This window comes from Stegostoma tigrinum, chromosome 17, assembly GCF_030684315.1.
Source record: "Stegostoma tigrinum isolate sSteTig4 chromosome 17, sSteTig4.hap1, whole genome shotgun sequence".
Lineage (NCBI taxonomy): Eukaryota > Metazoa > Chordata > Chondrichthyes > Orectolobiformes > Stegostomatidae > Stegostoma > Stegostoma tigrinum.
This window is the reverse complement of record NC_081370.1, coordinates 25,972,671-25,985,445: the sequence shown is the minus strand read 5'-3', so window position 1 is coordinate 25,985,445 and position 12,775 is coordinate 25,972,671. Positions and strand designations below refer to the sequence as shown.

Sequence of the window (12,775 nt, the reverse complement as noted above, 5' to 3'; positions counted from 1 at the left end):
ATTCCAACTTTCCGAAGCCTCCTGAGGAAGAGGAGGTATTGTTTTACCTTCTTGACCGTTGCATCCATGTGAGAGGTCCAGGACAGAACGTTGGTTATTGTCACTCCTAGGAACTTGATGCTCTGGACCCTTTCAATCTCTGCTCCATAATTTATATTTTTTGCACTGTGACTGCGTATGTAAATAGCAGCAAAGCATGAATGAATGGAATTATGCAAATTGCACAGGTTTGAGAGCACAAAATGATCTGTCCCAATACATTTTGGCTGCTTTCATTGCTTGCAAGTTTGATTTTCGCACTTTTGGAGCTAAAAGCAAAGTCTGAAGGAAGTGGCCTAAAATATTAATTAAAAATTGAATGAATTGCGGATGCTACAAATCAGAAACAAAAACAGAAGTTGCTGGATAAGCTCAGCAGGTCTGGCAGCATCAGCGAAGAAAAATCAGAGCTTCCTCTACAGCTGAATGTTTCGGGTCTGGTGACTCTTCCTCAGGACTGATAGTAGCTAGGAAAATGTCAGGATATAGCAAAAGATAAGTTGGGGAGACAGGATGAGGAGTAAACAATAGGTGATGATAGAGCCCAAAGAGACAAAAGTACAGCTGGACAGACAAAGGAATGGGTAATGACCCGGCTAGGAAGGTGAATAAGCTGTTATTGGGGACTGTTAGTGGCTAACAATAGGTGGTGTTCCATAATTTTAGGGCCTGAACTCCCCCATGTCCTAAACCTCTATCCCACATACCAGGCCTTGTAATCACATAGCCTGCCATTACACACTACCTATTGTTAGCCATATTTTGTGATATCATAAAAATAACCTCTTTGCATGTGTTATAAAATATCCATAGTATTAAACAAAGCAAACTTACTGAACTCTGCTACATCCAGCTCTTCTACTGCATGGATACTAGTCAGGTGAACAATTCTACCCTGAATTCTTGTTCGATGGTCTCCAGTCGTCTTTTCTATGCGTTCAATCATCTGCTGCTGACGGTCAATCCAATAAATGTAGTCACCAAGTATAGCAAGCCCCATTGGCTGAAGGATGCTGGAATCCTGCAATGTCAGTCTATTGGCACCTAAGTGAATTAACCAAATATTTCCCTTTAAAGTATCATCACGTGTACACAAAACATTGAATGAAAAATGCATGAATTATATTTAAATAGGTAATGCAGGAAAGGAACAGAATGTGGGCTTGCAGCCAAAACGTTCCATAAACAAGTTGCCCTTCAGGAAGCAGCATGGTGGGAAAGGAAAAAATCAGATGCAAAGTCAGACAGGGTTTCTTTCACATCCTCCTAGCAATGGATAATGCTGAAAAGTGTTAGAGGTTTTCTGCTTGTTACCCAAGTTTAAAATAGAGGAGCACTTCAAGTTGGAAAGGGATTAAGTACAAATATTTGCAACAAAGCAAAATTACTGAAAAGTTGCAAATTTTATTCTGGTTAGAAATATTATATTAGATTCTGTGCAGTGTGGAAACGGGCCCTTCTGCCCAACAAGTCCACACCACCCCATGCAGCATCCCACCCAGACCCATCCCCCTATAACCCACACACCCCTGAATATGGGCAATTTAGCATGGCCGATCCACCTAGCCTGCACATCTTTGGGCTGTGGGAGGAAATCAAAGCACCCGGAGGAAACCCACGCAGACACTGGGAGAATGTGCAAACTCCACACAGACAGTTACCCGAGGCTGGAATCGAACCCGGGTCCCTGGTGCTGTGAGGCAACAGCGCTTACCACCACGCCACCGTGCCGCCCCAATCTAATAATGGATTAGATAATTTTAGCCAGAGTAGAAATGCTGATTTCTCACTGGTGTCAACAGTTCTACAATTGGTGACATGAAAAGTAGCATCCTAAGTACCATCTGGTGACCTTGCTGGTAAGTTTGTACATGTGGACTGTTATACACAAAGACAGTAATTGTTCTTTTAGGACATCCCAAATTTGCACAGCCGAACGGCCAGCGCTCAGATTCAAAAGTTAACACAGGAGACACTTGGGTGATTGGACGCAATTGGACTGACAATGGACATAGAATTGCACTTCAGTGATAATACTTTCAGGGTTTAAAAAGAAGAAAAGGTTAAAGTAAAGAGAAGAAATCAATCCAAAAAGTCTTCATGTTTGAAAGACTTGCTTTGGTCCTTTGCCGAGTGTCCAACAAGTCACTTTAATTTTCGAAATATTGTGCAAAGTAACTTTTTTTAACCAGTTTTGTTTGTTTATATTGATATTTCCCAACCAAACTAAGAATTTCTCTCTTCACTCTCTGTTTTAAAAGAATCTGGCCACATAAATCTTGACTCAGAGGTAATGGGAACTACAGATGCTGCAGAGTCCAAGATAACAAAGTGTGGAGCTGGATGAACACAGCAGGCCAAGCAGCATCTCAGGAGCACAAAAGCTGACGTTTCAGGCCTAGACTCTTCATCAGCTTCACACTTTGTTAACATAAATCTTGACTGTCAGCTTAGAACATCATTTTCAAATTGTCAGAAGTCTCTGGTTCTTCAGGTGTGAAATTAAACTGAAAAAGTATTGAAAACCACATGCTAACATTAAATCAACAAACTGAATATAGTTCCAGGAATTCAGCATAAAAAATTGTCAGACAACTAAAGTAATTTTTAGAAAATGTTTAAGTAGCTTTCATTCCACTGGAACTTTCTCCACTTTGGAACAGCAACATCAATATAAATAAAGAAATATTTCCAAGGTGTCAACCTTGAGTCAGGAATTTGTGGGTTCAAGTCCCGCTTCAAGCATTTGACGACTAATATCCAGACTGATACTTCAATGCTGTCTTTCGAATTAGATGTGAGGCTGAAGTACTCGGCTATTCTTGGGTGGTTGTAAAATATTCCATGATTTTTTTTGAAAAGCAGAAATTTATCCCCAATGTCCCAACCAATATTTGTCCCTGAATAAACATCATCAAATCTGAACATCCAGCAGATATTACCACATTGCTGCTAACGTAAGCCTGTGTAAAAATCAACCGCCATATTGTTTAATATTATAATAGTGCCCAGACTTTAAAAGTTGGCTTTAAAGTGCCATATGATGTCCTGAGGCTGAGAATGGTGCTATTTAAATGCAAGATTTTCACATTTGCACTGCAGAGTAATTAAGGTCTTGGGACATGCTACTGCTGCTATGAAAAACATGTCTTAAGTTTCAAACACATCTTTATATCTGCCCAATTAGAGCTTAGATTCAACTAACAAAAGGAAGCAAAAGGTTTGTTTAATAATAATGGTTTCCACAAAAAACTGTGGCTTAGCAGTCCTTATTACTAATTTAAACAATTTTAATGTGAGGTCAGCTGAAGTGACTTGGTCTGTGTACTTCTCTACAGAATTTTGTGGTAAGTACGTTACAGGCTGCTATTGTTTTTTTTTCACAGCCACCACCCGTTTTAAAGAACTTTACACATTTTCCATTCTGGGTATCTAATGTCAACATCAAATAATTAAATATCAGGTACAGAACTGTTGGATGCAACATAAAGACATAAAAGAAGCCATTTTCAATACCAGGTATCTACTTCAGCTTGAATTTCAGATGACTACCTCCTACTAACATATCCTCAACCACTGTGTTTCCTCTCAGAGGAAAACGTATGGCCAGACTAGTGCCATTTTGTGTCAAATTAAGTGTAGTTTAGTGCTGCAGGCACATACCAGCAAGAAACCGAGCTGAAATTACCAAGCTCATGAGGTTGATGTTCCCTGCAACCAACAGGCTTTAATCTGATCACATTTCATTGCATAATTGGTGAAGTATTACATTACTCACTTATTAATTGTCAATTCTAATAGTGTAACACTAAATCTAGTATGTCCTGGTAAGTTAGCTTTTTGTTGCTATAATTTAGATAATAGCCAGAAAGTTACCATGAGTGATGTTAATGCACACATGCTCCACATTGCCATATCAAATTCCTCTCTCTGTATTATAATAGAGGCATTATTTCTTTTTAAAATGACTATAGTTACCTATAAAATTGTGAAAAGTGCAATTTGATCTAAATGTGTTAAGCATCACTCTCACATCACTTTTGGGACAGTAAAACCTACAATTATATTTGGATATGACTTTGTTGTATGAGCCATTATTAATTTGGCCACATGGTCGATTTAAGATCTTCTTTGTTTCTTTCTATAAAAGAAAATTCAATGTTTCAAAATTAAGACATCCTTTTGGACAGACAAAAATCACAGCAAAATGATACTAGATTTTTCCAGTTTGAAATACACTTACTGGTCCTGCTAAACTATACAAGAAAGATCAAAGACAGACAGAAATATTATTAAAGATGAATTTCAAAGTTTCAATGGATAGAGCTGTGGAAGCCCAAAGCTGAAAACCAGTTTATACTTCATATTTAGAGCACAGTTGTGGAACAGCAAACTTATAGAAATGACATTTGTAAAGCATTGCAGAGATCTCAAACTTACCAGATAAATCACTGCTTTCAATGCGTTTCAGATCTGCGTCGACCCAGAAAAGTTTCCCTAGTTTGTTATCAATTGCCAAATCAACAGGTCTGATCAATCCAGTTGAAAATATTACTTCCCTTTCAGTGCCATCCAGTGCTGCACGTTCTAACTTAGGGGATCGCTCCAACATGTTTGTGAAGTACATATACCTAAACAGTATTTTAAATAAACAACAAAACGAGCATTAAAACAAGGACTCTGCTGCTAGGAATCCTTGCACCATACATTAAGCCAGTATCGTATTATACTTGTTAAATAATACTTTAACAAAGTAAGACAAATCAAAGCTGCAGAACAGTTTCACTAGTATGATTAGAGATTAGCTAGGAGAGCATTAGGATATTAAGTTTGGAAATTAACTGAAAATAGATGCTAATGATATTATGAAGGTTAACATAAATGGTCCTTGTGAATGAGAAGTGATAGGATTGGCAATACAGTTCATGGCTGAACATAATGCTAGGTTTGTGAACTGTGTGTTGGATATGAGGCTAGGCAATGGGATGGAGTCTGTGGGGTTTGTGCTTCTCAGTGTTTACCTAGAGAAACATCTGGCTTATTCAAAACTGAAGGTTGAACAGGCAATCTGATAGCACAGAAGCAAAGACGGAATCTAGAGAGTTGGTAGAGAGGTGGATGAATTTGAAAAACTTTAGGTCCATAACTGCTCACCAAGTTTCACTTAATACTAAAAACAAAATAAAAGTGATTTACCCCCTTTCTGCATTCACAACAATAGCTCTTGGTCTGTCATGTTCTCCACGAAGAACTATTCCAATGTGCTTTCCATTAAGTCTATTAACATTTATGGTGTTGGAGGTTTCACAAGTCCAATAGACAGTTCGACTGTAAATATCAAGGCTCAAGTCATGAGGCTGTATATCAGGGTTTTGACTTTGGTTTGGCCCAGAAACGACCACAAGTGCCTAGATTAAGAAGCAACAAATTAAGGTGGGGGAAATCCTCACAATTGTTGGTTAACTTTATTGTACAGCACACTAGGAAAATGCCATGAGATTTTCACAGCAACAACGCACATGCATGGTTCACGTTAGTTTTGAAGCATTTTCCGTTGAATTGAAACATAAGCAAAGTTCTGCACATACATTTCTGATGTCCTTTCTTTAACCAGATTGACCAAAATTTTCTGAACAGGATTAGGAACCCTATGTCTGAGCCTGGTCGGACAAAAAAAAACAAATTCAGGACATTCTTCCCATGAGTTTTCTCACCAGGAAACTTCTCACCTGAAGGAAACCTGAATGAATCCAGGAACTTTTTAAAAATTTATTCACAGGACGAATGTGTTGCTGGCAACGCAACATTTATTGCCCATTCCTAATTGCACTGAGGGCAGTTAAGAGTCAACCACATCATTGTAGGTCTGGAGTCACACGTAGGCCAGGCCAGGTAAGGATGGCAGTCTCCTTTCCTAAAGGATATTAGTGAACCAGATGGGTTTTTCCGACAATCGACAATAGATTCACGGTCATCATTAGATCCTTAATTCTAGACCTTTATTGAATTCAAATTCCACCATCTGCCATGGCAGGATTTGAACCCATGTCCCCAGAATGTTGTCCGGTCTCTGGATTAACAGACCATTGATAATACCACTAGGCCATCACAAAAACAAAACACAGAAAACAAAAATGGAGAAGATCAACACTGAAACTACATCATCTTTTCAAGCAGCAAGTGATTTAAAGGTCCTGCAGCCACTTTGAAAACTACACAGACAAAAGATAAATGTGTGGGGGTATAGAGTGCTCAGTGGGTGCAATGTCAGGGTGACAGCTGGGATAACAGCATAGCATTGCTGGTATGTGCCAGGACAGGAAGTTATGACGTCAGGTAGATGAGGGGATAGAATGTCAAATAATTGGGAGTGTACTTGGGGTAGGTTGTGGGCAGGGGTTTAGAATTCAGGCAACAGGAGTGGTGATGTCAGGTCCTACAAGGTGAGGGTAGAGGTGAAGAATATCATGTTGTCTGATGGGGTCAATGGGGAAGGGTCAGGCCTGGTCAGTGCTGGGACGTCAGGGTCCCAGGAGTTTTTGGGGATGAAATGGTAGTTTTTTGGGAGGGGTGGGTCAATGGTGAGCAGGGGTTGGGTGGAAGTGGGTGGCCAGTTTAACATTTGCTCGGTAAAAACCAAAGTCACCGGACCCGAAACGTTAACTCTATTTTCTCCTCCACAGATGCTGCTAGATCTGCTGAGCTTTTCCAGCAACTTTGTTTTTGTTGTTAACACCTATTCAGGTTTTACAGCAGGTTTTAATTCGCCCCAGTCTATGCAGCTGCAGGGACTATCTTCCTGTCAGAAAACCTGGGCCATTACAGCTTAACACTGTAAAATACACAGTTAGGAAATAATATGAGGAAGACATTCTTCCCAGAATTGTATCACAATTTAAAATGCCTTAATTCCATCCATGAATGCAACTGACTAACACTTCAAACACTTAATAATGTTCGGTTTAATAAGCCTAAAATTGCTGAGTTCTTTGTATTTGGCCATGGGATTTAGCTGTTGCTGGTTACATCAGCATTATTGCCAAGCTCCATGACAATTAAAGTTAGGTGATAAATTCTGGTCCAACCAACAATGCCCACATCATATGAATGAATAACAAAAAGGCTTCGCTGCCTGGTCAATTTAAATAAATGTTATTAAGTAATGTGGAAACAAGTACATGTGTATCTACCCCCATCCCTCCAAACAAACTTGTCCATTTGCTTGCTGAACTGTCTCAGAAAGAAAATGTCTAAAAACAAGAAGGAATCTCCTGGTTCCAAAGTTACTTTTGTTGGATGGCATAACAAGGAAGAATTAACTTATTGGGAGTCTGGGTAGCAGTTCACATTATCACATTATGCTATGGTCAAGTGATAGACAAAGACATTGTGTGACTGAAGCCAATTTGAATGTGAACTCTGAGTACCAACTCCAGGATAAACACCTCAACAATTCTTTGAAAAGCAGCAATACATATTCAGAGCTCAGATAGGCTCGCAAAATATCAAAGGCAAAGATCATCAAGACAGATCTATAGAATGTAGATAGATAAAAAGAAAGAAAGGGACTAGGAGAGGGTACAGAAGAGAAAGAAAGACTTGCAATTTTAATAGCGTTTTCATAGTCAAAGTACATTTTGACATATTGTCACGTAGAAAAAAAAGTAGCTAATTTACACACAACCAGCTCCCATAGACAGCAAAGTGATTATGAAATAGATAATTTGTTTTTTCTATGTTATTTAATGGACAAATATTGGCTAGAATACCAGGGATAACTGCCTTGAACTTCTTTGAAATAGTAGCATGGGATCTTTTACATCCACTGGGGTATGCTGGAGTCTAATCTTGACATTTGTGCTCAAATCCTGGAGTGATAACCCAGAAGACTGTTTATAGTTTAATAACCAAAGATAATAAACCTTATAGACTGACTGCAATTTGCATTGAGATCTTGAGCACTTTTCAGTGTGAGGCTGACTCAGATTTCTTGCTGTACCCTACACCACATTAATACTTACCGTATTTCTTCCATCCGAATCCATCCCTGTCAGACCATGCCATATACCAGAACAACCTGGATATCTGAACAAACTTTTGCACCCATGCCATCTCTGGAAGGCTGCTGTTCAACCCAAACAAGTGCTGACAATCTAGTTTTCCCCTCACCAGCAACCTAAAGACACAACAGCCACAAAGCCATGCTGTTGATGGCACAGCAGGCATGGACAAAACTCCCTTCATACATTCCCATTATCTCATCCTAGTTCCTACAGGGCACACATTTTACCTGTTCACATTGCATCCAACCAGCCTCTCTAGATCATCACTACTCTGTCTCCAATGTCTACTGGAGATCCAACAGCTTGTCGCTGTCCAGCAGGGGATCATCACATACAGGCAAGCAATCAGACAATTCCATTTGTGGCGCTTTTATTCACAGGCAGTAAAAGCAAGCACAGAGAAATGAATGAAAACTGCAGTTCATCTCCCACAACACAAACCAAACATTGGCATCACCTTCACAGACTATTGAACAGTCTACGATGATCTACTGCACCCAGCTCCCATCTACTGGAACTGGGTGTCCATCAGATCCTCTGAGGCCTGTTGCCCCTGACATAGCTGAGTTCTGTCATGAACAAGGAGTACATCCTCATACTCCGCCTACTCAGAAGAGTGCTCCTATTCACCCAGTATTTCAGGGACCAGAACATCGTCTCGTTGTGTGTTCCAGCTGTGCACAGCACACCTGTAAGACATGGCACATTCTGTCCATACTATGCTGGAGTGCTCCCACGCAGTGAAACCACATCTTCAACTGCCCGATCATCTGCTCCACTACTGCCCTGTTGAGACATGGCCAACATTGTATTTCTGCGTCAGTCAGGGATTTGCACAATAGTGTCATGAGCCATTGTCACAGTGAGTAGCCTGTGTCCTCCAGCAAACAGCTTTCTCAGTGCCATGTGCGCGCAGTTGATGCAATCCTGTGGCTGGGGCACCCTGTATTCACTTTTGGACTGCAGCGCTGACCAAGTCACGTGGGAAACAAAACTAACCAGCATGATGTTGTACATGTGGTATCAATCACTGTCCTGATGTAACTGTGGATGCATGACAGAGATCCCACACAGGCCACTCATCACTTGCTGGAAACAGCGACTCACAGAAGTTCAAAGTGTTGTAGCCTCCACAGCTGCTGGGAGAGGATGGCACCCCACTCCTGTAGCCCTCAGGTCCCAATTCAGCATCAGCTCCAGTGTCCTGGGACACATGGAGCCTGCACTGATACTGCACCTTGCTCATCCCAGCAAATGGAGTTAGGCTGAAAACTTCTGGGTCTCCTTTACACTCTGTGTACTCTGAGAGGCATCGTGGCTGAAATCCCTCGCTGTGCTAGGTGCTCCTGTGCTTGCCATTGGCTCTGGTCCTCCTGCACCCTCTTTTGCCTTCTTAGGAAGGCAGCCAACATCCCACAAGTGGCTAGACACATGACCCATGCTGGATATGACTTGTTTGTGGAACATCAAGAGCAAAACATGTTCCTAGGACTGAGAAGAGTCAGTGATTGCATAATCTGCAGATGAGTCCTCCATGCACTTCCCCATACTGTGAGAGATGCTGGATCCCAATAACAAGGGCCATGTTTCCATAATTCATTCAGCTTCAGCCTCAGAATTCACAGCAACTTAATGACACTGCATTGGCTGAGTGACCAATACATTACATCAAAATTGCATTTTGACCCCTTCCCATCCCAGATGGAAAACAATCATTCAAATTTTCATTTAATGCATACCATCATCAAACTTACATGACAGATGAAGAAGTGGTGTCTTCACCTCCCACAACACCTTTGGAAATTACATGAGTAAAGAGGTATCTTTGGCTAGCATTTGCGTCTTTTTGACTACTAAGTTCAGCATCACTGAGATGCCAAACATTCAATTTGCAAGCAGCAACGGCAAGGTACAAATCACCATTGACTCACTATTTCATAGCCTTGATTGACGTTCATATTTACCCAGCTTCTTTCAAAGAAGAGATCCACTCATTCGGGCACTGACACTCTCCAAATTAAAGCAACGCAGACACAATGAAACTTTAAACCTGCCATATCATCCTATAACACGAGAAAAGAAACTAGGAGGACATCGAGAAGGAAAGTATTGAAACGTCCATTTAAAGAAACGAACAAACGTAATTCTGTTGTAGTAGACACTCTGAAAAATTCTCTCTGTCACTTGCCTGAGAGCCATCATCTCTAGCTCTTTTAATGACATTTTGTCGTCCATCTACCCAGTATATTAATCGGTCAACAGCATCATATTCTACTGCCTTCACATTACGTAAACCATGTACAGGCAATATTATATCTGGACTCTGATGTTCATCCAACACCATACGACTAATTGCAGTCTTCTGGCTGAACAGCAAGAAATTGATGGGTGCTAGAGGGCAAAAACAAACATATTATTAAAAATTATCAGCATGAAATACTTATATGTGATCCACAGAAAATAAGTGCAAATTGAATAAACTTAAAAAAACGTAGTAACTGTTAACAGAAGTCTTGTTGCAAAATATTATTGAAACTACAGGCTTGCATACTGTTGTTAATTCAAAGAGTTGCTGCATGAGTTATCCTTCTACTTCACAAGCTTCGATACTAGTATTACAATAAGAGGCTTAGCAGAGCTGAAATAAGATAATAAAATGTGAGGCTGGATGAACACAGCAGGCCAAGCAGCATCTCAGGAGCACAAAAGCTGACGTTTCGGGCCTAGACCCTTCATCAGAGAGCAGAGCTGAGTTGTGATAGATATCAACAAAATACACATTTGTACTGGACACCCAGTGGTTTCATATTTCTAATCCCAAGATCCAGTGCAAAATTTCTTATAATCCTTGTGGTACAGTTTCACTCATTTGCCATGAATCACAAAATCCAAACAATCAAGTTTTTTAAGTAAATCAGAACAACAACAGTGAAATAGGATTGTTGCATATGTCCAGAGTTAAAACATGGCTTTTAAAGCAACATTTCAAAGATATCATGTTCACAAATTCTTTCACGTTTGCATGGGATAGATTTATCAAATAGGTTCTATTTTAGTTTTGTTCAGTAACAAGTTGATCACCTTTACAATAATATCCAAACATAGCAATACCTGTATTAAAACAAAAGGCAGGCAGTCATACAAACCTTATACATGCTGGTAACATTTCTTTGAAATACTTTTATAAATCTGCAAGTCTTGTTCAATATTCAGCAAATTTGACAAATTATGCCTTGATTGCCCTTCAGCAGCATTAACAGAGTAGAAACTATTTATGACTGGTACTAGCAAACTATAGCTCCTCCTTTATTAGAGATAACTGATTGCAATTGCTTAAAAGGTATTTTGTAGCTCAGAGTCTACATGTAATCAACACAACATTGAAGTAATAGAAACAAAATACTTACAACTGCAAGTTCTGTTATTATCATCAAGAACGTAATGTGATGCACATCCACACCTGTACCCAGCTGGCACAGCGAGGCAAAGATGAGAACAATGACCATTGGTTTGCACACATTCATTCCAGCCATCTTGCCGTGAAGAATGAAAAACTAAGATGTCCATTACATAGTCTAAATGTCCCTGAATAAGGGTACGATTTTGTCCATTCATCTTGTCAGCACGCTCAATACTGCGAAGATTCCAGTCAGTCCAATAAATGTAATCTCGGTACTGTGTCAGTCCAAAGGGATGTGGCAGATCATCAGCTATGATTTCGCGCTGTTTTCCTTAATTGGTGAATAACAAATTATTCTGTTTTGCAAGTAATTTAGCTGAATGCATAGAAAGTACAATTTATAACATTTCACAAGTATACTGCTAATGTTGTCTTTGCGTGTTTATTTTAGAGCTTCAGGCAGAAAGGCAATATAGCATTGCATTTTGTCACAGTCCTCCTCAACTGGTTTTGCATCAGCTTCTACTTACTCAAAAACTATGGCTTAGGTTTATTTGTGTTTTTTTAAAAAATAATTCTACTACAATGCAATAAAAAACAGCTGATTGTTCCTTCAACTCTTAATCCCAAACAAACCAATTTAATTTAGACGTGCAAGGCAAAATTAGAGTTCGGCTTTTTCCTATAAAACATTGATGTGAATAGGCAGGAGTCCAAAGGTTTCCTTTTTACATCATCATTCTCAGAAACACACAAAAGTAACAAGTATAAAGATAGCACTTAACATCCTCTTTGGATCCTAGAGATTTTGAGTTTGTATTTAGTCAAGATTATTAAGCATGCAAGCAAAGTTATCAGTTATCTTAAAAGAAACTGTCAGCTGAACAAAACTGCAAAAATGTGCTAAAAAATAAACTTTATGCTTGGAGCAGAACACAGAACCACTTTTGATAACTGAAAATACTTTCCAAGGAATTGTCCAAGAAACTCTAGATGAAGTACTTTGAGTCAAAATCATTGTCACGGAAGACCTACAACAGCAGCTTTTGGCCTCAAGTTTAGGTTTTTTTTTGGGAGATGGCATTTAACTCCCACATATGTTATTGGAGAATATCAAATTTAAAACAACATTACTGTGAATAGTTGGCCCCATTAGACAGTATGGTATGCAAAATGCTTTGAATTAAAAGTGTACAGCTGTTTTCTCAATGCAAATTTCATAAAACACTCAAAAATCATGAAAACGTTTGTCATCAGCCAAAATCCACACAAA

At 39.5% G+C, this 12,775-nt stretch overlaps 1 protein-coding gene across 2 annotated transcripts in view; it reads right to left on the bottom strand.

Moving 5' to 3' along the window:
• LOC125459232 (low-density lipoprotein receptor-related protein 5-like) overlaps positions 1-12,775 on the bottom strand; it is a 183,003-nt gene that overhangs the window by 25,177 nt on the left and 145,051 nt on the right. For both annotated transcript variants that reach the window (XM_048545384.2, XM_059652032.1), the window contains exons 12-16: positions 11,510-11,833; positions 10,291-10,493; positions 5,236-5,447; positions 4,480-4,670; positions 874-1,083 (exon numbers count right to left, since the gene is read on the bottom strand). In XM_048545384.2, coding sequence (XP_048401341.1) covers positions 874-1,083; positions 4,480-4,670; positions 5,236-5,447; positions 10,291-10,493; positions 11,510-11,833 — 1,140 coding nt within the window. The remainder of the gene's footprint in view (positions 1-873; positions 1,084-4,479; positions 4,671-5,235; positions 5,448-10,290; positions 10,494-11,509; positions 11,834-12,775) is intronic.